Source organism: Jaculus jaculus, chromosome 12 (assembly GCF_020740685.1).
Source record: "Jaculus jaculus isolate mJacJac1 chromosome 12, mJacJac1.mat.Y.cur, whole genome shotgun sequence".
NCBI classification, from domain to species: domain Eukaryota; kingdom Metazoa; phylum Chordata; class Mammalia; order Rodentia; family Dipodidae; genus Jaculus; species Jaculus jaculus.
The window spans coordinates 102,307,388-102,330,995 of record NC_059113.1 but is presented as its reverse complement, the minus strand read 5'-3'; the positions used below and the strand labels follow the sequence as shown (position 1 = coordinate 102,330,995).

Below are 23,608 nucleotides of genomic sequence, written 5' to 3'. Positions count from 1 at the left end.
ATCAACTTGATCAGATTGGGAAGAAACTTAATTGGTTGGTTGTGGTGGCTTGAGCTCTTAGGAGATTGCTGAACAATTGGAAGCAAGAGGATGAGATTAGGACATAGTAGACATCTCTTTGTGCAGGCTGATGAGGGTCTTTATAGGAAAGATTGGCAGAGAGAAAGATTGTCCCCTAGCATATTCAGCCCTGCAGCATAATCTTCCACAGAACACACAGGCCTTTTTTTCCTGGCTGCCTTGGCTACTGACTGCTGCTGTCCTTCACGGACACTGCAAGCCAACTTTATCAGCTTCCCAATGGGCACTGAAGAGCTCTGGCTCTCCAGGACTCCTCAAATCCTCCAGTGTCAGATTGGGACTGCTGGGGCATCTGGCCACGTGGACTGAGCAGCTACTAGAGTCTTGGACTCTACCGCCTGCACACAGCTGCAGATGGACGTATACAGTCTGTATCTCTGGCGCTTTGGTTCAGGTATCCCCTATAAACTCAGTTGTTCTGAATGCTGGTTCCCAGCTGATGGAGATTTGGGAATTAATGTCTCTTGGGGGCAGTGTATTGTTAGGGGCAGGCTTATGTGTGTTACAGCCTGCACCCCCTCTTGCTAGTTTTTGGCACACTCTCCTGTTCTTTGTCCATCTTATGTTGACCAGGGGGTGATGTCCACTCTCTGCTCATGCCATCGTTTTCCCTGACATGGTGGAGCTTCCCCTCAAGCCTATAAGCCAAAATAAACCTCTTTTCTTGTTTTCCCCACAAGCCACTCTTGGTTGGGTTATTTCTACCAGCAATGCAAACCTGACTGCAAAACAGTATCCTATAAGCTAATTCAATAAATCTGCTTTATTATATACAATATATATTCATTCTGCCAATTCTGTTCCCTCTAGAGAACCCTGATTAATACAAGACTTTTAAATGAAAATATGGAGACAATTACACGAGATGTTTTCAGATAATAATCTTCAGTCATGGTGATTTGTTAAAACGTCATGTCATTTTAAGGTGGGACAGGAAGGCACTGGCCAGAGGTTCTTGCAAAAGTATATTTATACAAGATCATGGTGGCTCCTGCAAATTTGGGGATCTGGAAGTCACTTGTGCTTGCAACTAGCAAGAAACATAAGAACCCATTTCTTCACAACTTCCAGACATTCTTTCACTTTTTTTCCAGCATTCACAAATGTGACTCTATTTTGATTCTGCCAATGTTCACATTTCTTTCAGAGCAATAATGTGAAGTTTTCCCATACTTTAAACCATTGTGGTCTTTTACAATTGGCTTTCCTTGGGATCCTGATATTTTCCTTTTATGCGTCCAATTCCTGCAATAGTATTCATCCCACACATCAGCAATGGTCAATGTGATTTTGTGTGCATCTTACCGTCACCCTGTTCTGATATGGTTGAGACTTTATACATCTATAGTCTTTATCAATCAAAAGACATGGAGATGCAACTTTTTCTATTTTTTTCTACCATCTATTTGTGTGTATAGGGGTGTGAGTGTGTGTGTGTGTGTGTGTAGAGGTGCAAGCATGCCATGAACCAGGTGTTGAGATCAGGAGTTGTTTCTCGGCTCCTTCCACCTTCTTTTGATACAAGGGCTCTGTTGCTGTTTGAGAGCTTCAGAGCCTCCTGGCTCCACCCCTCTTGCCAGAGGCCTCTTGGGATCAAAAGTAGGCATATTACTTTCTGTCTGGCTTTTTGCCCAATAGGGAAGATTGAACTTGGGTCAGCAGGCCTGAAAGCCAGCACCTTTAACCACTGAGCCACCTCCCCAGCCTAGTACGTTTTTTTATATCACACTTTTGCCAACTTCCTTATTTATTCACCCTCTGCTGGGTGTGAGAAAGATTGATTGTTCCTTGTCTAATTTTTACCTAATCTCTAACCTGTCTTATCAGCCACAGAAATATAAAGAACTGGCCTGCTGATGGAGGATCAGGAACTTTGAAAGACAGTTCCTTCTTGGTATGGACGTGAGATTGTTCATCCTTTCCTGCCCAGGAGGCTGTCTACGAGGACCACACCACGGTGTGCATCTCTCTGTACACAGCCTAGGGCAGCACCACCGCCCGTCAGGAAGGCTCCGTACTCCTCACTGATTTCCAGCATTGAAAGTCACTTTCGAGTTTCAATTTTAGAATGTTTTAGAAAGGCTGGGGCCTTTCTTCGCCGCGACACTGGGTAATCACACTCACTTCTGTGAACACTGACATACTACCAGGGAAGACTTCTCCGGTCTTCAGAGCTTCTCCTCGCTTTGTTCTTGATGGGAATGGAGTGGAGCCTCTCGTGCATGTTCCCAGGCTCCCAGCCACCTTGAGCGAGCAGGCAGGCAGGGTCGGCGTTCCCTTTGCACTCTCAAACTGTGACTCAGCATGGGACTTACAGGAGTCCACGAGACCCTCTTCAAGTATCCTACTGCTTTATTCCTTCCTGGGACCACAGCAGCCGTTTAAGGCGGGGAGTAACTGTATATAATATGTACAGTGCAGTGCATATATATATATATATATATATATATATATATATATATATATATATACACCTATTTATAAAATATACAGTATATATATGTTTATACATATATATGTATATATATATGCGTGTGTGCATATATGTATTTATATATGTATATATATATATGTGTGTGTGTATATATATATATACATATATATATATACACATATATACACACACATACATATATATATATACATATATACATATGCATACATACATACATACATACATACATTCGGAGGAAACGGAAGTACAAAGCCACAGACTGGCACGGCGCCCACGTGTAAGGAGAGGATGCTACGAGTCAGGGGTGCAGCGTTAATTCCGGAGTCTGTAAGCATCGCTCCCGCGGTATTCTGCCCCGTTCAATCACGGGCTTCACGTCCTAAGCGAAGATGGACGACCCCTTGCGCTTCGCCCCGCCTAGGGCCGCCCCCCGTTCCCCGGAGGAGGCAGGTTTCCAGGCCGGGCGGCCGCGGGGCGGGCCCTGTCACCCGGGCGACCGCGGGGCGGGCCCTGTCACCCGGGCGACGGCGGGGCGGGCCCTGTCACCCGGGCGACCGCGGGTGACGTCACTTCCTCGGCTCGGCGGCGGCCGGGTACCCGAGAGCCGCGGCGAGCGGTCATTTCCTCCGGCGGACGCTGTTGCCCGGCAACCGGCTTCCGCCTCCATCTCCGCCCCGCCCGTCGGCTGATCCAGGCCCGGCGCTGCGGAGGCTGCGGGGCCGCGGCCGGGCCGACGTTCCTGCGCGAGGCCGGGGCCCGATCGCGGGTTCGCGGGCGGCGGCACGCGCAGCGGTGGGTGGATGCGGACGGCGCGGGCCTGGGGCGCGCGGGCGGGGGCGGACGGGCGCGGATGGCTCCGGGCTCTGGGCCTCCCGCCGCTGTCACGCGTCCGGCACACATCCGTCGGTTTTGTTAGCTTTGTGAGAGCAGAAAAAAAAAAAATGCCTTGAAAACTATTGCATGTGAATATATACTATATATTACTTATTGTACGTAATATATATGTGCATATGTATATATCTTTGACTACAGCTATGTGCGATAGCTTTTTCTTTGCTGGGGGATGGGATGGGAATGAATAGTTCCTTTTTTTTTTTGTTTGTTTACCCTGACAGTCTTGTTGATAGCATTTTAAAATAAGGAATAGCTGTTTTCTAAGTAGTGGGTTACTTTCTGAGTAGTAGAGATGTGAGAAATACAGTATTCTGCATTTGGTAACATTTGTCCCATTGTCCTTTTGGATAACTGACACTTGCATTTTGTTTTGACCACAAAGTCATTGTGAGAATTTAATATTGCTTTCCAAGCACTCTTTACATATTAAGGTAACTATCAAATAAGTACTTTCACCAACTTGGTCTGTTTTTTATTTTTGGTTGTTTTTCTCTTTTTCAGGCGGAGGGGATAACTATAATAATAGAAAGCCTCATTCATGTCAAAACCTCTGATTCGTTTTTTGTATATTTCAGCCAGCACTAGAGGTTAAGTGCATTATTCAAATTAGTTATTAACTATTGTGTACAAATAAAGAAAAAAAAAAAAGAAGGTTCACCATGTCTGATGAAGTTTTCAGCACAACATTGGCTTATACAAGGAGCCCTAAAGTTACCAAGAGAACTTCTTTTCAGGTAAAGTGTTTTGAATATGCATTTGAAAATCTAACTAAATGGGCATGATTTTTGTTTTGAGTGACTTGCAGAGGGGCACGTAGGAAATGTGGCACTTGGTGAGTGTGGGAGCAGTCCTGTGTGGAGTGCCAGGAAGCTTCACACTGCTTTTGGGCTGGTGCAGTGCCGCCTGGTGCTGTGCCTCCTCTGTGGCTGCCAAGTGTCCTCAGCACTAGGTTCTGAGTTTGCAGTTCAAGAGCAGCAGCCTCAAATTTATTTCCCTGTAGAAACGTCTTTGTTCTACAGCAACGTAGCCCTGTTTTACTTGTCGGTCACAACACTGCTGGACTCAGTGGAACTCCTTCTCTAAGTTTGTGATGTTAATGATATAAATACTTCTGTTTCGTTAAAAAATATTTTTATTCATTTGCAGCATAGAGAGACAGGTATAGAAGAGAAAGACAGAGGGAATGAGTGTGCCAGGGCCTGTAGCCACTGCAAATGAATGCCAGATGCATGTGCCACTTTGTGCATCTGGCTTTACATGGCTGCTGAGGCATCTAACCCAGGTCGTTAGCTTTTGCGTGCGGGTGCTTCAACCACTGAGCAATCTCTCCAGCCCTGATAGTGTGTGTATATGTGTGGTGTGTGTGTGTGTGTGTGTGTGTGTGTGTGCGTGTGTGTGTACAACTTTTGCAATATACTCAAAAAAGCATGTTTGGGACTATAGGTGTGGCTCAGTAGTAGATGATACCTTACTTAGCATGATAGAGGCCCAACCCCATCCCAGAAGGACAAAATGTCACTTTCTCATAAATCTTTTATGGATTGAGTCCCCTCTTGCAGGCTACTCTTTAATGCGAATTGTAACCTGAAGCTTATTTGATACCATGTGTCTCTTCCTGTTGTAAGTGCAAACGCCACAGGAGAGGTTCCAATGTATGATGTCCTACCCTGACACTGATGACTGGGGTGGTAACCCAAAGTAGGAATGACGTGAATGTTTGTTGGATTATAGAACTTACATTTTAAAGCAGATATTAATCACATGTATTTATCTAAGGAATTTATTCTGAGTAGAGACACCTGGGTTTGAATGGGAATTGATTTGAATGATCTCCTTACAGGATGAGCTCATAAGAGCGATTACAGCACGCTCCGCCAGGCAGAGGAGCTCGGAATATTCCGATGACTTTGAGAGCGATGAGCTTGGTACGTGAGAGAATGCAAAAGCCAGCTTCTCGTTTTCTGCTTTTCCCTTCCTGTGTCACACTTTGTCTTCCCTTCCCCAGTGTCTTAGGTTTAATCCCTGTGAATTCACTAGCGTTAGTCTTTCAACTTTTTAATTATTTAGAATGCTGCTCTTATTTTCCGGAAATTTTATATGAGTGTTCTGCGTTGTGTTTGAATGTGCACTATAAGGAGTGGTGCCCTTCCTTTGGCTCTTACATTCTTTCCGCCACCTCTTCTGCAGTGGACCCTGAGCTTTGAAGAGTATGATAGAGATGTTTCAGTGTTGAGCACTCCTGGTTCACTTCTCAGCACTATGCCTTCTGATTCATCCTAAATCTCTCTCTCTCTCTATCTCTCACTTCCCCTCCTTTTAAAAATACAGGGTCTCACTTTAGCCAAGGCTTACTTGAAACTCATTTTGTAGCCCAGGCTGCCCACAAACTCATGGTGGTCATTCTAACTCAAGTCTCTGAACTGCTGAGATTAAAAGCATGTGTGATGATGCCTAGCTTCAGTAAATAACTATCCAGCATAAAAATATTCTCAATAATAGTTAAATCACTACCTTATTGTTACACTAACACTCGTTATTAAATCTGTTGGTAACGTAATATTTTAGCACTGATTCAATTGTAGTTCATATTTTATATGGAGAAAAAAGCTAGTTCAATTACAAATACTTTTGATTTTATATGATTGCATTGTTTGCATATAAAAGTCTGTGCTCCAAAGTGTAGGTACAGTGCTCTTTGGATGTCTCTAATTAGGTTGAGGCACCTTGGAGGGTTTGTACCAGTACACACACACTATGGCAAACCCTTCACAAAATGTTGTTAAGAAATTAATAAAACTAAAAAATTTAGGTTGGAGAGAAGGCTGAGAAGTTAAGGCACTTGCTGCAAAGCCTAAGCACCCAAGTTCGATTCCCTAGTACCGACATAAGCCAGATGCACAAAGTGGCACATGCATCTGGAGTTTTCAGTGACTAGAGGCCCTAGTGTGCCCATTCATTCTCTCTCTCTCTCTCTCTCTCTCTCTCTCTGTCTTTCTGTCTTTCTGTCTTTCTCTCTCTCTCTGTCTTTCTCTCTCCCTCCTTACCTCCCTCTTTCTCTCTCTCAATAAATAAATGAATAAAATATTTTTAAAAGCATTTTTAAAACTGAAAATTTTGCTGGGTATGATGGTGCATGCTTTTAATCCCAGCACTTGGGAGGCAGAGGTATGAGGATCACCGTGAATTCAAGGCCGCCTTGAGACTACATAGTGAATTCATGGTCACTCTGGGCTAGAATGAAACCCTGCCTCAAAAAAAAAAAAAAAAAAGTGAAAACTTTATTTCATAAGTGCCAACAAAACTTCAGAGATTAGCTGTTTACAAAAGCTGCAAAATAAATGTGAATCCATTCATGGTTATAAATTTGTTTCTATTCCTTTAGATTTTTTAAGATCTTCTTGTTTTATTTAGATTAATGTAACCTTAGAGATAAAAGCATTCCACTGAAAACCTGTGTCCATATTTTTTTTTTTTTTTTAGTTTCTTTAGGTGAATTTTCTGATGCTTCGGTAGATGAAAATCCAGTTAAGAAAAAAGTCAATGATTTTCACATATCTGATGATGAAGAAAAAATTTCTCCAAGATTGTCTTTTTTGAAAACTAAGAAACCAAATGGTGATATAACCAAAGATAAGCTAGAATTTATCATAAAGAACCATGAAGAAATGGCCTCTGATGGTTGTGAAGATATAGTTGAAAACACCTTCTCAAAATCTGAAAGCAATCGTCAAGAAGTTGAAAAAGAAAGAATTAAAATGACCCCCAAACCCAGAAATCTTCCCATCAAAAGCCCACCTTCAGGTAATAAGTCAACAAAATGCCTTCATAAGGGTAGCTATTGTATTATTATTGTTATTATTATTTTGAGATAGAGAGAAAGAGAATTGGTGCACCAGGGCCTCAGCCACCACAATGGAACTGTAGACGCTTATGCCACCTACTGGGCATGTGCAACCTTGCACTTGCCTCACCTCTGTGCATCTGGCTTACCTGGGATCTGCAAAGTTGAACTTGAGTCCATGGGCAGGCTTCATGAGCAAGCACCTTAGCTGCTAAAACATGCTCCAGCCCTAGTATTTTTAAGAATAAAGTCAGATTTAATATTTCAGTTTCGCAGCCATGAAAGCATGGATCCACAGGGAAAACCCATGATTCTGGTGTCCAAATATGCCTTCAATCAGAAGTCTGTGCTGGTTCTCCATCACAGCCACAGCAGCTTTGTGTGCCCAGAGCGAGGGTTCCTCACACACCTGGCCCATCAGCTTCAGTTTAATTTGTAAGCATGGAGCTATTGTTGAATCTTTTCTCTCCCCACATGGTCCAGAGATTTAAAAAAAGAATTGTCTCTCAAGACCAGAGATGTGTCTCGCTGGTAGAGCACTTGGCTAGCACACACCAGGTTCTTGGTTCAATCACCAGTACCCCACAAGAATTTCATACCATTATTTTGCCAGAACATTTTGATGGTGCTTATATATTTTGTTAGTCATGTTTGTTGAAGCTTCCAGACTCTTTAAGAAAACGGAATCTTCATTTGGTTAATTGCATGAAAAACTCCACCAATAGTTGGCTTCTGAGTATTAGTTTCTGGTGTAAATTCTGGCGTGTTCCTCACTATTCTGCTGAACTCTGGGCCCTGAGGAGCAAAAGTGGAGTGGAGCTAAGGACTTCAGTAGACCCCCTGAGATATACACAGCACATAGTCGTGCACTAATGGGGTGGTGGTATCTTCTAGTCATACTTTTTTTTAAAAAAATATTTATTTATTTGCAAGCAGAGAAACACAGACGATGGAGAGAATGGATGTGCCAGAGCCTCCAGCTGCTGGAAATGAATTCCAGATGTCTGCACCACTTTGTGCAGCTGGTTTTATGTGGGTATTTGCAAATCAAACCTAGCTCGTTAGGCTTTGCAGCCAAGCACTTTAACTGCTGAGCCATATCTTCAGCACTCTTGTCTTATTTTTTGAGGAAAGACGTACTGATTGATATTAGCCTTCATGTAATCTCCCTCTGTGCCATCAGGGTCTCTTCCCTCCCTTCTCTTAATTTGCTAATAACAATGACAGGAGGGTAACATCAGAGCAATAGTGTCCAAGACACTGGAGAAAGTCGCTCCATATTACTTATGTATGACTGTGATAAATAGATTAAGCATTTCTATCCCCATGTGAAGGAGGAAAAAACCTGATATTCCTGTCCAAGAAAATTGTTTCAGGAACCTCCTGCAGCCTGTCTCATGAACTGTAAAAAGCCATCAACATGCATACATGCGATGCAGTGAAATGGAAAGAACGTGTAATGTGCACTTTCCAGTGTAGTGAGTAGGATCGAAGAGAGACATTATGAGAACTGGAGACTTAGAGAATGCCTTGCATGTGCAAGTTTGATCTTCAAAACTTTTAAGAAAAAAAGAAAAAGAAAATAAGAAAATGAATGTTAGTAGAGCAACAAAAATTGTCTGAAACAGAAATACTTAATTACAAACATGATATCTTCTTAGCAGTAATTGACCTACTTAATACATTATTACAGCTGTGGTAAAAGTAGGTATGGTAGGGCACTCCTGTAGCCCCAGCACTTAGGAGACTGAGGCAGGGGGAGACCAACTTGTACTATCTGGTGAAACCCTGTTTCAGAAACACCAGAAAGCTGTGTGTGATGGTGCACGCCTTTGATCCGAGCACTCGGGAGGCAGAGCTAGGAGGACTGCTGAGAGTTCGAGGTCACCCTGAGACTACATAGTGAGTTCTAGGTCAGTCTGGGCTAGAGTGAGACCTTACCTGGAAAAACAAAACAACCTCAAAAAACGCTACGAAGAACATCATTAGTAAGGAAGTACTGTAGTGTAGCCGCGAGGTGGCAGCAGAATCTAAATGCTGTGAGGTCTGCGCTGCATTGCTGCATTGTTACATTCCACGTGTCCAACCGGAAATTCATCAGTAAGCAGATGACCTTGTGCATTTAAATATAAGATAAGTACATGAAAAATATCTAGACTGTTTCCCTTCTGAGAATTTGTAATTGTAAAACTGCAAATGGAATTTTGTCATAAGAGGTAAGTCGTGAAGCTCAGGGTGTTTGCTCATCAATTTAATGACACAGTAACTCATTCCTGGCATTATTCAGTAATTTTAAACTGTGCTTCAAAAACCACTGGAAGAGAATAAGGAAGAGGACACTCTGGGTGGGGGGACTGATTTGGGATTAAACATATGATACCCGAAGACCTATCGCCTGTCTGCAAAACCAGTCAGTTATCCCAGCATCACAGGAACACAAGGTACACGTTGGAAGAGCGAGAGGTGAGGATGGGGATGTCCAGTGACAAGGCTACGCATACCCATGTTACTGTCCAAAGACTATGGAGCCCTTGTTGCATTAGGATTCAGTGGTTGTGAGCCTTCAAGGGCTTTGTGGACAGGCATGATATGATTCATTTACACATGCTAGCTCACAGTGAGCCATTTCAAGGGAGGAGCTAACAGTGCGATGAAGAGACTGGAATAGGTCAGTCTTATGTGTGGACATAATGGTACTCTGGCTATGGGGAGAATAGGGGGAAGATTCTAGGTTGACTTTAATTTTGCCATGAGCATTTGGCCAGACTTTAGGGTTACTTAAAACTGCCAAGGGAAATGCATAGTGCCCCAATTTGGTATAACTGTGGAATCTTCTATGAGCATTCAGAAGCTATTTGTATACAAAAAGAAGGTAGGTATTAATTAATTCAGTCTTGAAGAGTTACAGTAATATATTGGTAGAATAGTGGCTAAATATGTCCCATAGGTTAAATTTAAGCAAAAAGTACATGAATGAAAAATCTATCAATGTTTTGGGAACTAAAAACGTTTCAGCAGTAGATTCTATTTTAAGTTTAAGAGGGATGGAAATGATAAATAGGAAAGTTTTGGATTTTTGTTTGATTTTGTAATACTGAGATTGAACTTAATTGCTGCATACTGAAGTAGGTACTGTGTGGCTATATCCCAGCCCTAAGTGTGACCGCACCTTTGCTGCTGGGGAAGTCTTAGGAACTGAAGAAGGGAGAGTCACTTCCAGAGCTCTGCATCCCATCCTTAGTATCATCCTCCCCACACTAGGAACAGCACCTACTTTTGTTGAACAATTCTGTTGAGTAGTTAGAGAGATAGCTCGGTGGTTAAAGGAGCTTAAAAAGCCAGAAAGCCTGTGCCCAGTTACCCAGTACTCAATAAAGCCATGCGAACAAAGTGGTGCATGCATCTGAAGCTTGTGTGCAGAGGTAAGATGCCCTGGTGTGCCCATTTCTCTCTAAATAAGTAAGTGTTAAAAATGTTTTGACTATTATGAGAGTTCATAAAACTGCAGTTACCTTTTTATTAAATAGAGTGTACTAGTTGTTTTCAAAACAGCAGCTTTTTAAAGATTTTGATTATGAATCTCATTTTCTTGTGCCTGTGGAAACTTGTGGAGAAAAGCTGTGGGCTCACCTGGGCTGTCCAAGGGCCATGGCACTGAACGAAAGCATGGTGGACCCTGGAAAGTCGCTGAGTCCATGGCCATCTTTTGCATATTCTTTCAACTTATCTTACACTTCCTCAGAAAAGAGTGGCAGCCTTGAGACAGAAGATCCTGTCAGGCCTTCACCCCGGCCAAGGAGTCTGCTGAAAGTGAGTGGTTGCTCAGAGGAGAAAAACCGACAAGAAGACCATAGAGGTCCTGCCCCAAGCAAAGATGAAGATTCCTTACCTCCTCCCCAGCCGAGGCAAAATGGAGCACTGCTGGACACTGAGGAAAAACCCCACTCTGAAGATGTGGACCTTGAGGTTAGCACCAGCAATGGACTGCTGAATGTCTTGATGAATTCATGCCCTGGCATCTGATTATTAGAAAGAATGAGTTTCTGTCCATACATGCATGTGTGTATTATATTTTATGTTATAGTTGATGAAGATATTTTAAATTATTTTTAGTTTGATCTATTCCATTTAGTCTAAAATGTCATCAACTGAAAGATGAAACATGATTTTGTATACCAACAGCAAAGAAAATATTTCCAGGTAAGTTATAACACACCCGCAGTTATAAGGTGCATATTACTTTCAGAGAAAGTAAAATGTTAAAATAATTTTCTTCTGAGTTTATATGCCACTGACTACTAAATCATTACAATTTATATATTATGGTTATTTGTGTATCTTTGAACTACATAATTTTTGTCTAAAGGCAGTTTAGTTCGAGTCATATTCATCTGGCTTAACTCACAAATGTATAGTGAATATTTGTGGCGCTGTTCTCTCCTCACTGGGAGCAGATTCTCCAGGTTTCCAGAGGGTGACTCTGGTGCATCGTTACAAATGAAAAATGTCTGTCCTTTCTCTTTATGCTTCACTCTGGGAAGGCAATCCCAATCTTCCTTCTAGAAGAGAGGAATATGGGGAAAACTCTCTTCCTCCACACTCTTCTTAGGCAGATCAGGGAAGATAGACTGGAGACGACCTGTTGAAGTTCTGTTCCCTTCCTTGTCACCTATCTGCAGATTCTGGGGATGGCTCTCCAATTCACACCTGAAAATTAGGAAGTCAAGTAGGCTACTGAATCACATCTTTGGAACTGTTTTGAAATATAGCTGAGTGACTCCTCTGTGATGTTTCTTAATTTGTTCTGAGAAGTCAAGAGGAGAAAGCCAAACAATTATTTTGTGTTCACAACATCTGACTGATGGAATATTGAACTAGTCTCCTGTAGTCATTGTGACCAACTGTCACAACGAGACTTAGAATGCTAGAACTTTCTCAGCTGTGGAAGTCAGAAGTCTGAAATGCAGGCATCAGCAAGGCCACATTCTCTCTCAAGGCTCTGCAGGGATCTTGCCTTGTCTCTTTTAGCAGTCTTAAGGTCCTCTCTCAGACCACATCACAGCTTCCTACAACGTGTACCGTTAGACTTAGGCACACTGGGACTTCATCTTAATTGCAGTTATATCTGTAAAGACCCACTTCCAAATAAATTTTCTCACTAGACTTGGATTTGTGGGTACACCACTTAAAGAGGTACATATCTTTAACTTTATTTTTATTTATTTATTTATTTATTTATTTATTTGATAGAGAGAAAGAGAGAGTGCCAGGGCCTCCAGCTACTGCAAACAAACTCCAGCTGCACGCGCCACCTTGTGCATCTGGCTTACGTGGGTCCTGGAGGGTAGAGCCAGGATCCTTTTGCTTTGTAGGCAAACATCTTAATCACTAAGCCATCTCTCCAGCCCCAGATATTTAACTTTAAATGCTATTCTCTAGTATTTTCATGTCCCTTGATTTAAAATATATGTGTATATGCACAAATCTTTTTGAATAGAATCAAATTATGTATTATTTCACCTTTAACATAGAAATCGTAAAACACAAATTTCCCTATTTTATAGTCCCTTACCTACTGGCCTATCATTTTCACATATGTTAGATCAACATATAATATAATCTTCAAAATATAGTAGTAAATTTATCATCCAAGAACATTGGAAACTGGTCTAGAAATTTAAAGAATTAAAATAAGCAAACATTTGTAGTTTTCATACAGGTAGAAGTTCTTGGGGCATTTCATTCCTGTCTGTAGACCTTGCTTACCATTTTGTTATTCCTCTTCATTGGTGTGATTTTTGTCTTACTTTCTGCAGCACAGATTTGCTATGGTTGAGTTTTGTTAGTGTTAGACAAAAAGTATCTGTCTTCACTTTTCACTGGTCGTTTCATTCAATATACTTTTCTTGGCGGCAAGTTCCTTCCCTAGCACATCAGTCTCTATAGGCCTCCCCTGCTCCTGGTCATCCTAGATTCTCTGGACATATTAGCACTCAGTCATCTTATTGTCCAATACACAATGTGCTTTCTTGTTTGTTTGTTTTTTCCTTCTACTTTCAGAATTTTTTTTTTGTTTCTTTGGAATTATAACAGGCGATCATAAAGTGTCTATATCTGGTTTCTTTATATGAATCTGCATAGGCTTATATGGGAAGCATTTAATATGTATAAATTAATACCATCAATGAGAATGAAAAGGTTTCTCATGGGAGGGGATTCTTAAGTTTTGCTACCCTATTTTCTTTTGCTCTTGATTTCTGGACTCCAGGTATATACACATGTTTTCAGATGGAGTTCACATTTTCACACCGTGTAGTTTGCATTGTTCTGTCTTTCAGTTCAGTGACCTTTCTGGCCATCTCTGATCTTCCTTTAAGGCCATCCAGTGATTTCCCTTATGTCGGTTATTATAGTGTTCAGCCTTATAATTTCTGTTAATCTGTCTTGTATTTGCTCTATTTCTGATCACCATCTGTGCAGCCAGTGTGTACACATTTTCTTTAGAGTGCATGAATATATTGCTCTTGGCTGCTTTAATTAAAGTGGTTGTCTGCTTAAAAGCAACACCTGGTCATCTCCGTATTGTTTCCCATTCACTGTTCTGTTGTTTTCCAAGAGTATTCATTACTATTTTTTTGTTTGTTTCTTCACCTATTTACTGATTTGTGGTTGAATACTGGATATTATGAATGACATAGAGATTCTCGATTTCGTCACGTGCCTTTGAATATGCTATTTTACCAAGGAGAAATCAGTGCCTAAATACATATGTGCTTCTCATTCTTCCTCAAACTGGATAGCAACTGTAATCTTTTAGGTTCTTTATTTTTCTAGCTTCTCTTCAGGGTGTCACAAGATTCCCAAGATTGTCTTCCTGTCATGTGTTCTTAAGCCAAGCATCCAGGGTGAGTTCACATGCAGGCTATGAGTTTACTGCTCTGTTACTCTTCTACAAACTTACTATCTTTTGCTCTAAAGTCTATCCTGTCTCTCCTCAGGCTATTCTAGGAAGTCTATAGTCCTCTACCTCTGGAGGTGTACATAATAGGGGAAGGGTTTCAAAAGCTACTAACTTGCACATATTCCTTGTTGAAATTTTGTCTTTCAAGGCAAACCCCAGTGGCTCATCCTTTCTGCCATTTTCTGAAATGTTTTTGTTCCATTGCTTTTGACATATAATTTTCTTTGTGCCCATAAAATATTATAGAAAGTAAATTAAAACATAGTTTGGAAGTAAATTAAATTTCTTATATTTATAATACCATTACCTTTAAGTGAGATTGTTATTCTGTGAAAACATATAATTACTTCAGAAATTATCTTCAGAATTTTCATTAAAATTCAAGTACATGTCTTCTATGACGTTTCTCATCTAAAGTATGTGGAAGTGCTGGCTATTTGGTTTTCTAAATTGCTTTCATTTGGACAGATAGTAATATTTGTTTGAAGTTAACAGTTTATACTTAATATCATCTTCCTGCTTTTCTCAAACAGAGAATTATACAAAAAAAACAAGATGGAATCTTTGCCTTAGATAATATAAGATATTTTATTTTAGAAGAGCAGGGATTTGAAAAACTAATACAAACAAATACAGACATGACATTTGAAGAATTGAAATACTTCCTTTAGTGACTTCTGTTAACAGCTAAAAAATCCAGGCTGGAAAGTACAGCACTTTCACTTTCTCTGGCTTAATACTTTTGGTTTTTAATCAGCAAATCCATAATGATATAGATTTCAAAGTCACTAGATAGCTTAATAACCTTCTTTTCTCTAAAAGTCTTCATGGCTAAATTTAATATGTAAAAATATTTTGTTTTTAAACAGGACTCGTTGTTACAGAGTCTGTCCTTGTCATCCCTCAAAGAAAGTGTTGGAAATTCCTTTTCACCAGAATCTGGAGACAAAACACCCATTAAAGGTGGCCATTCCTAAGTATTGTATCTTATTTGTGGACTTTGTATTCTTTAGAACTCTGCTTGTAAGAGAAACTAGGTTTTGCATATTTAAGGGAAAAGACATATTCTCAATGAACTTTAATCCTGACCATGCACTCAACTGTGACTGTAGACTTCTGACGTGGATGCCCAGCTTTTACCGGGAGAAGGTTTTTGTAGCAATGAGGGAAGGTTGCTCACCATACAGAGACCGCAGATTTCTCTCTGTGAGGCATCAGTGTGTGGTAGAAGCAGACAGATGGAAGCCATCCATGAGAGCAGAACCGACTCCTCTCATGCCAGAGCCCAAGCCTGTTCCTTGGAACCCTGAGCAGGAGGCCATAGGCCTGTGCTCAGTGCCTCTTTGAGGCGGGGGACAACATGGAGAGATGAAACTCCCCAGAGGCTGGCTGCGTCCTCTGTGTGTATGATATTGGGGGAATTCATGGCTCTCTCTCCAGCCCTGTCCTCCTGCACCGCCAGGACCTGCAGGGCCTGGGAAATGTGTGCTTTGTCTCTTCCCAGCTTGCTCCTTGAACTCAGAACTCATCGGCTGTGGTTGCCCTCAGTGACTTGGTTACGCATAGCCTGCTCTTCACTCTCCTGGTGTGCCTGTTCTGGTGTAGTTAGTCCACTCTGATGATTGATAGCACTCTTACTTTCTAAGTACGAGGTCTAATCATGATGGATGGAATAAGCAGTTTTGCATTTGTACATCAGGTATATTCAAGCCTAATAGGATAGTTTTTGTGTATTTTATTTGGTGAGTAACGAGATTATATCCAGCATAATGGTGCATGCCTATAACCCTAGCACATAGGAAGTAGAGGCAGGTGGATTAAGACTTAAAGAACAGCCTCACCTACGTAGGAAGGTCCAAGCCAGCGTAAGCACTAAGACCTGCCTCAGCCAAATAAATGAGATATGACAGCCCTCATTTAAAGTGAATGATCCTGTTGTTAAATTTATTAATTCTGCAGGCTTTAATGCTGTTGCTATGTCTCAAAATAGGTCATGAGGGAGAACTCACTGAAAACTTTAATTCTGTGGTATCAAATGAAAATGAAGGGCATTCAGTTTTGATAGACTCTGTTACACCCGAGCTGGAGAAGCCCAGTGAAGGTCAAGTGGATGCTGTTTACCTTGAGGATGGAAAGAAGGCAGGGCTGACAGATGACGACTTAACAGCCGACTCAGCACTTTCCACATCTCAGAGTGTCCTGTCCCCCACCAGTGTAGCGGAGTCCGTAAAGGTATTTCTATGAATTCACACTGTTGAAATGGAACGTTAAAGTATCCTTAATCTTATATATCTGTACATTAGCTATGGAAAACTCATCTGTTTTTAAAATATTTTATTTGCGAAGAGGAAAGGAGGGAGGAAAGGAGGCAGAGAGAGAGAGAGATTGAGCATGGGCACACCAAGTCCCCTTGCCACTCTAAATGAACTCTGGATTCATGTGCCACTTTGTGTATCAGACTTGTTGTGGGTGGCTGGGGCATCAAATCTGGGCTTGGCAGTTTTTTCAACAAGCATCTTTGACCAACGAACCATCCCCTTAGTTCCCTGAACTCATCATTTGATAATGACTTTCTGGTTGCATTGTGCATATCGTGAACCAGCATGTAATAAGAAGGAGATACTTAAAGCACGAAAGGATTTATTTGCAGTGTACAGTTGTGAGGGGAAGTGTCATGGAGGGGAAGGCACAGTTGCAGGAGCAGGAAGCCAGCTTATTGCAATGGCAGACACAGACAATAAGTGGGCCAGGCTGTGAAACCTCAAGGTCCAGCCCCAGTGACCTACTTCCTCCAGCGAGGACCCAGCTCTCGCAGGTTCCCCAACTTTCCCAATCAGTGCCACCACCTGGGGACCCAGTCTTCAAACACATGAGTCTGTGAGGGAACATTGTACATTCAAACCACAACTGTGGAATTATATTTTCAAGTAGCTCTTAATGGGATTTCAACACTAGCAGAATGAAATCCAGTGTTCATAAAAAGCTGTTGGTATGGACTGGAGAGAGGCCCAATCATTGAAGCACTTGTCAGCTAACCATGAGCACCTCAGTTCAGATCTTCCTACCTGCACTGATGAGCCCTGTGTTCCGTGGGAGACCCTGTCACAGCTAAAAGAGGAATTCCCTACCTATGTCAACCTCCATGCGTGTGTACTTACACACACGCACCCGCACATGGGCACAAAAACCTCCCCAGCATGATGTCATAATGTAGTTTTCAATATTTTAGAAGTGTATAGTATATAACTATAGATTTCTACGGGTCAGATTTTAAGTGGAACTGTGCAGAACAGTTACAGAGATTTTAAGTTAGTGAAATTTTAATATCATTTAAAATATTTAATAGTTTTAATTAAAAAAAAAAACTTAAGAGCCCAGTGTGGTGGCTCGCAGCTATAATCCCTGCACTTGGGTAGTGAGATAAGAGACTTCAAGGTCATCCATGGCTACACAGTGATGTCCAGTTGAACCTGGGCTACACCAGACCCAGGCTCGCTTACATGACTATGCCAGCCACGCCCTGCGGAGTGCTGTGGCCTTGAGGTTGTTTCGTGCTGCCATACTTACCATACATTAAATGCTTGAGAAGTGTTGGCGGTCAGTCTTGCCTTGCAGCCAATGATGGTTATGCTGACGATACACTTATGGTGTTTTCTGTTTGCTAGAAAACAGTTGAAGACAAAAACACAAAGAACAAAAAGTCAACCAATAGAATCTCCAGTGCTTCTGGCAGGTAAGAACTTACTTAGCATATCTCATTTAAAGTTAAATTCTATAAAGTCAGTTTCACTTGGTGCTATGGATTTTCTGTTCATTTCAATCTTGTGAGACAAGAGTAGAGGATTCATGATGAAAGCCTCAGTGGGTTATGCTCTTCCTTAAGAAGTAATTGACAGATGACCGAGTCTGTCACTGATGCTTGTGATGCCAGGATATGTGTATAATGTCTTCACTCTCTAGAACCTTCCCTCAAGTGATATTTTTCTTCCATAATGTCACTGCACAGTTCCTGGGAGGAGAGGCTTCTGTTTCTGCCAAAGCAATAGACAATGAAATAGAAATCCAGCACTCTTCTCCTCTGTTAAGATTTTTTGGTCAAGTGAAAGGAAAATTGAATTTAAGTTTTAAGGTCTTATGGACTAACTGGGCTGATTTAAATGCTAACTACCTGAAGCTGAGCATGATGGTACCTTTGACGTCAGCCCTTGGAAGGCAGAAGCTGGCTGCAAGCCCGAGGATAGCTTAGGCTCCACAGAAGACGCTGTCTCACAGAGATACAGTTTGATGGTGGTGGTGATGACAGCTGAGTGATGGGAATCCATATAGCTTTATCGATGCCTCTGAGGAATGGTGCTACCTCAAAGCTGCTAAACAAAAGCAATTCTCTTAAATTACTCTTATCAAATCTGGGAGGACCACTAGATATTTCTGTAAAGGATAGACATAGATATATTTTTATATTATATTATGAAGTCATATATATATATATATATGAGCTCAGAATGAACAGGCAATATATGTGTATATAAACATATATATTAACATATATATGAAAATATGTGTATATACAATTGTAACTACTGAGTTTGCCATTGTAGCAGGATAGCAAGATAACTACTATGAAAATTAATGAATATAGCTCCCTTGCAGTAAATCTTATTTATCAAAAGAGAAAATAGGAGGCCAGGTTCCCACCAATGCCTAAAATAGAGGGTATTACACTTCTTACTTTTGTATGATTATTTAACAAAATGACACATGAAAATCATAGAAGAGTGATTAAAACCCACTTTGATAGTATTGTTTGTTTTTCATGTGACTTGAGTGTTACATGTTTCTTTGGACTAAGACTTTCTAATGATAGTCCTCTAAGAAGAGCAATGTAACTTGAAGTTATAAATTGTGTTGAGTAGGACTAAGAAAGATGTTTGGCCCCTATCATTTTAAAGCTAATTATAATTTATTAAATGAAAGTATAATATTGTGCTGTGTTGTTTTGTTTTGTTCTGTTTGAGACATGAGGTTATATGATGGCTCAGGCTGCCCTGATTTCATGGTTGCTCCCGTTCCTCCTCTTGTGGCCTCCTAAGTACCAAGATTATAGGCATAAGCCATCAAACTTGACTCTAATATGGTTTTAAATGTAATAGTTACATATTGTAATAGATCTTTCTTCTTCCACATAGAATTCTAACATGCTATCTTGATCCATTTCAGGTTAATGACCTCTGAGTTCTTAAAGAAATCTAGTTCTGTAAGGAGAACTCCATCCACAACTACCTCTTCTCAGTACTTAGGGACATTGAAAGTCTTGGACCAAAAGCCTCCAAGGAAACAGAGTCTAGAGCCAGACAAAGCCGATCACATAAGGGCAGCTGTGTATCAGGTAAGAAGGAAAATATTTTTAAAATAAGAATGGTCATTCTACAGAGCTACCTAGTCATCAAAGGGTGAAGTGACTGTGTCAGAAACGATGGTTTAGGGCTGGAGAAATGGCTTCCCTGCTAAGGCATTTACCTGTGAAACCCAAGGACTCAGGTTTAATTCCCTGGTACCCAGATAAGCCAGATGCACAAGGTGGCACATGCATCTGGAGATCATTTGCAGTGGCTAGAGGCCCTGGAATGTCTGTCCCCTCTCCTGTCATCTGCCTCTTTCTCTCTCTCAAATAAATAAATAAATGAATAATATATTTAATTTAAAAAATGATGGTTTGTGCTCCCTTTTATTGGAAAGGACTTTCTTTAGAAGCACATGAGTGATGAAGGCTGTTTTACTGAGGTGTTAGGTGCCACACTTTTAACTGATCATAGCCATTTTAAAAAATAGAAAGTATATCATAATTTATAGAAATATAGCTAAAGCCAACTAAATTTTTTTCCTCACAACTTCGTTAGATTAGCACAGAAAATTATTTTCACATTTTCAGGAAAGATTTGCTTTTTATTTTTGTTTTATTTATTTTACAGATTATTATACTTTGTGTAATTTTACATGTGAATTTCAGAGTTAATATATTTAGCTACTAATTGTCTGTGAGTTTTATATTGTGGTAGAGAGATGATATAGTTATAATCTTCTTACTTAATTCTCATACTTATGTATTATATTATTATAAAAAGAAATCAATACTAGTTTACATAAATATTATACTTTCCTTTCAATTTTTTTATTGTATTATATTTTATTTATTTGAGAGAGAGATAAAAGAGTAGATAGAGAGGGAGAGAATGGGTGTGCCAGGACCTTCAGCCACTATAAACAAATTCCAGATACATGCACCAGCTTGTGCATTAGGCTTGCATGGGTCCTGAGAAATCAAACTTGGGTCCTTTATCTTTGCATGCAAGTACCTGAACTAAGACATCTCTCCAGCCCATGTTTTCCTTTTTTTAAAATTTTAATCAAATATTTCAAAAATGTATAATCAAATATTTCAAAATATATGAGAATTCTTACCCATTTTTGAATATCATATGACCTCTTTTCACAGGAATGGTTAGAAAAGAAAAATGTACATTTACATGAAATGCACAAAATAAAGAGAATTGAAAGTGAAAATTTAAGGATCCAAAATGAACAGGTAATATGAAATAAAGAACTAAAAAACGTTCTGTTTTTTATATCAGTCAGTTATCTCTAAATATTAAACTATATATATCAGCTATTTTTATAAGGGTGACACATCATGTATATAAGAATTGATTTCTGTGCCAGGCATGGTGGCACATGCCTTTAATCCCAGCACTTGGGAGGTAGAGGTAGGAGGATTGCTGTGAGTTTGAGGCCACCCTGAGACTACGTAGTGAATTCCGGTTCAGCCTGGACTAGAGTGAGACCCTACCTCGAAAGACCAAAAGAAAAAAAAAGCATTGATTTCTGATTTCATTTTTATTTTGATGTAATTTTAGTTTAACTTCAGTTAACTGTTTTTACATAAATTTCTATGCATGGGGCTGGTGGTTAATCTCAACTTTCATCAGAATTCACAGTCTCTATGGGAAGAAGTCTTTCGGCATGTCCGTATTAGCTTAGTTGAGTGTGCATGGTAACATCCCATTAGCTGGGATTCTGGGCTGAAGACAGGAGATACTGCCTGGCCACCAGCTTTCAGCATTCACTGCTCTGCCTCCTGACCACAGATGCCATGTGACCTCCACCTCCTCCTTCGACTATTCCCTTGGAATTCTAAACCCAGATTAATCCCTTCCTGCCTCAAATCACTCAGTCATAATAATGAGAAGAATAGCTGAGACAATGGCATAGATCGGCCATGACTGACTATGAAGTTAGCATTGCCAGGACCATGTAATAAATTGACTTCAGAGAGAATGTAGCCAGGGACATGGCCAGCAGATGTCTACCTTCAGTTTTCCTCTCTTTTCTCTTCCGAGCCAACCTCTGCCTGAGCATTTCGCTCACGTTTCCCCTTTCCCTCCTGTCCTTTTGCACACACACACACACACACACACACACACACACACACACACACCCGCCTTGACCTGCTTGAGAGCCTACAAGGTGTTCGGTTCTCTCCACGCTTCCCTAGTGAAATCGCTCACAATATTCGTGTGTCTGTGGAGCTGTCTCCTTGCTGTGCCTGTGAGCCCAAGACGCTGGCTCATTGGCTCCTCGGGGTGTGTTGGCTTCTGTGTGGTTCCCTCCATGATGTAATCTGTGGTTACACAGTACTCTGAGCCCAAGCTGGACAGTTCTGAGATGAGATAATGGTAAACAGCAGTGAAGTATCGTAGTTGCTCTGTGCCCCCCTGTTTGTTTATAACCTGCCACGCACCTTCAACGTTTGGTTGGCATTCATCTAGGGGAAAACTTTTGCTTTGCTGAGACTCAATGTCAACTTCAGACCAAACATCTGCACTTTACCATGGTGCTTGACCCATTTAAGTTACTGAGACGTATTTTGTTTATATTCCTGTAACTCTTCTGATTTGTTTTTTTACTAAACATTTTGCAGTACCACTCAGCCTGTTGTAGTTGACTTTGATAATGTTTATGTAGTAAACTTCCACAGATCATAGCTGTTTCTTCCTCATGATTACTGCATAAGTGAATATCTGATAAGTGCTTTTGTTAAAGGCCCTTTAAAATATAATGAATTAATCTGGATAGCAAGTTTTAGAAATGAACATGTCTAAGCAGTTCTAGATAAATACCTGCTTTGGAACTTCTGTGTGTGGTGACTGTGGGGGATCAGAGGTCAGGTCTCCTTGCACACCTGTGCCTACATTTGCCCACCTGTCCACATGCACATATGCACATCTACTGTTTTCCAAACTAGAAGAAAGCTGCAAAGAGAGAAGAAGCATTAGCATCCTTTGAGGCCTGGAAGGCTATGAAAGAAAAGGAAGCAAAGAAAATAGCTGCGAAGAAGAGGCTTGAGGAAAAGAACAAGAAGAAAACCGAGGAGGAAAACGCTGCGAGGAAGGGAGAAGCTGTACAGGTGCCCGGGCTTCGGAGGTCTCCTCGTGTCCTCAATCCCGGGACCAGGGCTGGGGGTAGGCTGTTACTTATGTCACAGTGGTCGTGGTAAGCAAACATTCTGAACTTTTTCAGGCTTTTGAAAAGTGGAAAGAGAAAAAGATGGAATATCTTAAAGAGAAAAACAGGAAGGAGAAAGAATATGAAAGAGCAAAGAAACAGAAAGAAGAGGAAGCGGTTGCTGAGAAAAAGAAAGATAACCTAGCTGCGTTTGAAAAATGGTAATCTATAACAATCAATACTTCGAATGACTTGAAGTTAACACCTTGAGCTTTTCTAGAAGTGACGTACCTGAGATGTACATCAGTACAGTTATTAGCCTCTCAGTATTGTTATTGCCAGGGCTGTATTACTGATTTGTTATTATGTATTCTTTAATGCTCTGTGTTTCATACTATCTTGTATAGGAATGAAAAAAAGGAAGCTCTTTTCAAGCAAAAGGAAAAAGAGAAAGTAACTGAGAAAAGGAAGGAAGAACTGAAAAGGGCTGAGAAAAAAGATAAAGATAAACAAGCCATCGACGAGTATGGAAAGTGGCTGGTAGGAGCCGGGTGGGCGCGCCCTTGCGTGCTCTTACTCTGCGTAACCCCTTGCTGCTGCTTCCAGGTCCCCTTGTCCCACGCCCACCAACAATTGCTACCTGGAAGCCACCTTGGCGAATTCCGTCCATCCTAAGAATATCATATTTTCTTTGACTTTCTCATTGCTGTCACTGCTTCTAGTACTTCCTCACCGAAGTGTCTAGGCTTACATTTCAGCTGTGTTCTTCCTCCTCTGCATCCCTTCTTCAAGAAGAATACAGTTTTCCATGTAAAGATATCCCTTTTAATAGTTTTTGAAATAACACTTTCTGAATATTGTAATTGATGCAAGCAGA

General features: G+C 40.9%; 1 protein-coding gene across 1 annotated transcript in view; it reads left to right on the top strand.

Annotated features, from left to right (window-relative positions):
* Positions 1–3,260: 3,260 nt before the first annotated feature.
* Positions 3,261–23,608, top strand: part of Map9 (microtubule associated protein 9) — a 30,173-nt gene continuing 9,825 nt past the window's right edge. Inside the window, exons 1-13 of the mRNA XM_045131066.1 lie at positions 3,261–3,328; positions 3,932–4,164; positions 5,271–5,355; positions 6,911–7,231; positions 11,014–11,237; positions 15,102–15,195; positions 16,223–16,464; positions 17,898–17,965; positions 19,450–19,618; positions 20,726–20,815; positions 22,532–22,693; positions 22,807–22,952; positions 23,139–23,271. Coding sequence (XP_044987001.1) covers positions 4,090–4,164; positions 5,271–5,355; positions 6,911–7,231; positions 11,014–11,237; positions 15,102–15,195; positions 16,223–16,464; positions 17,898–17,965; positions 19,450–19,618; positions 20,726–20,815; positions 22,532–22,693; positions 22,807–22,952; positions 23,139–23,271 — 1,809 coding nt within the window. The 5' untranslated portion in view covers positions 3,261–3,328; positions 3,932–4,089. The remainder of the gene's footprint in view (positions 3,329–3,931; positions 4,165–5,270; positions 5,356–6,910; positions 7,232–11,013; positions 11,238–15,101; positions 15,196–16,222; positions 16,465–17,897; positions 17,966–19,449; positions 19,619–20,725; positions 20,816–22,531; positions 22,694–22,806; positions 22,953–23,138; positions 23,272–23,608) is intronic.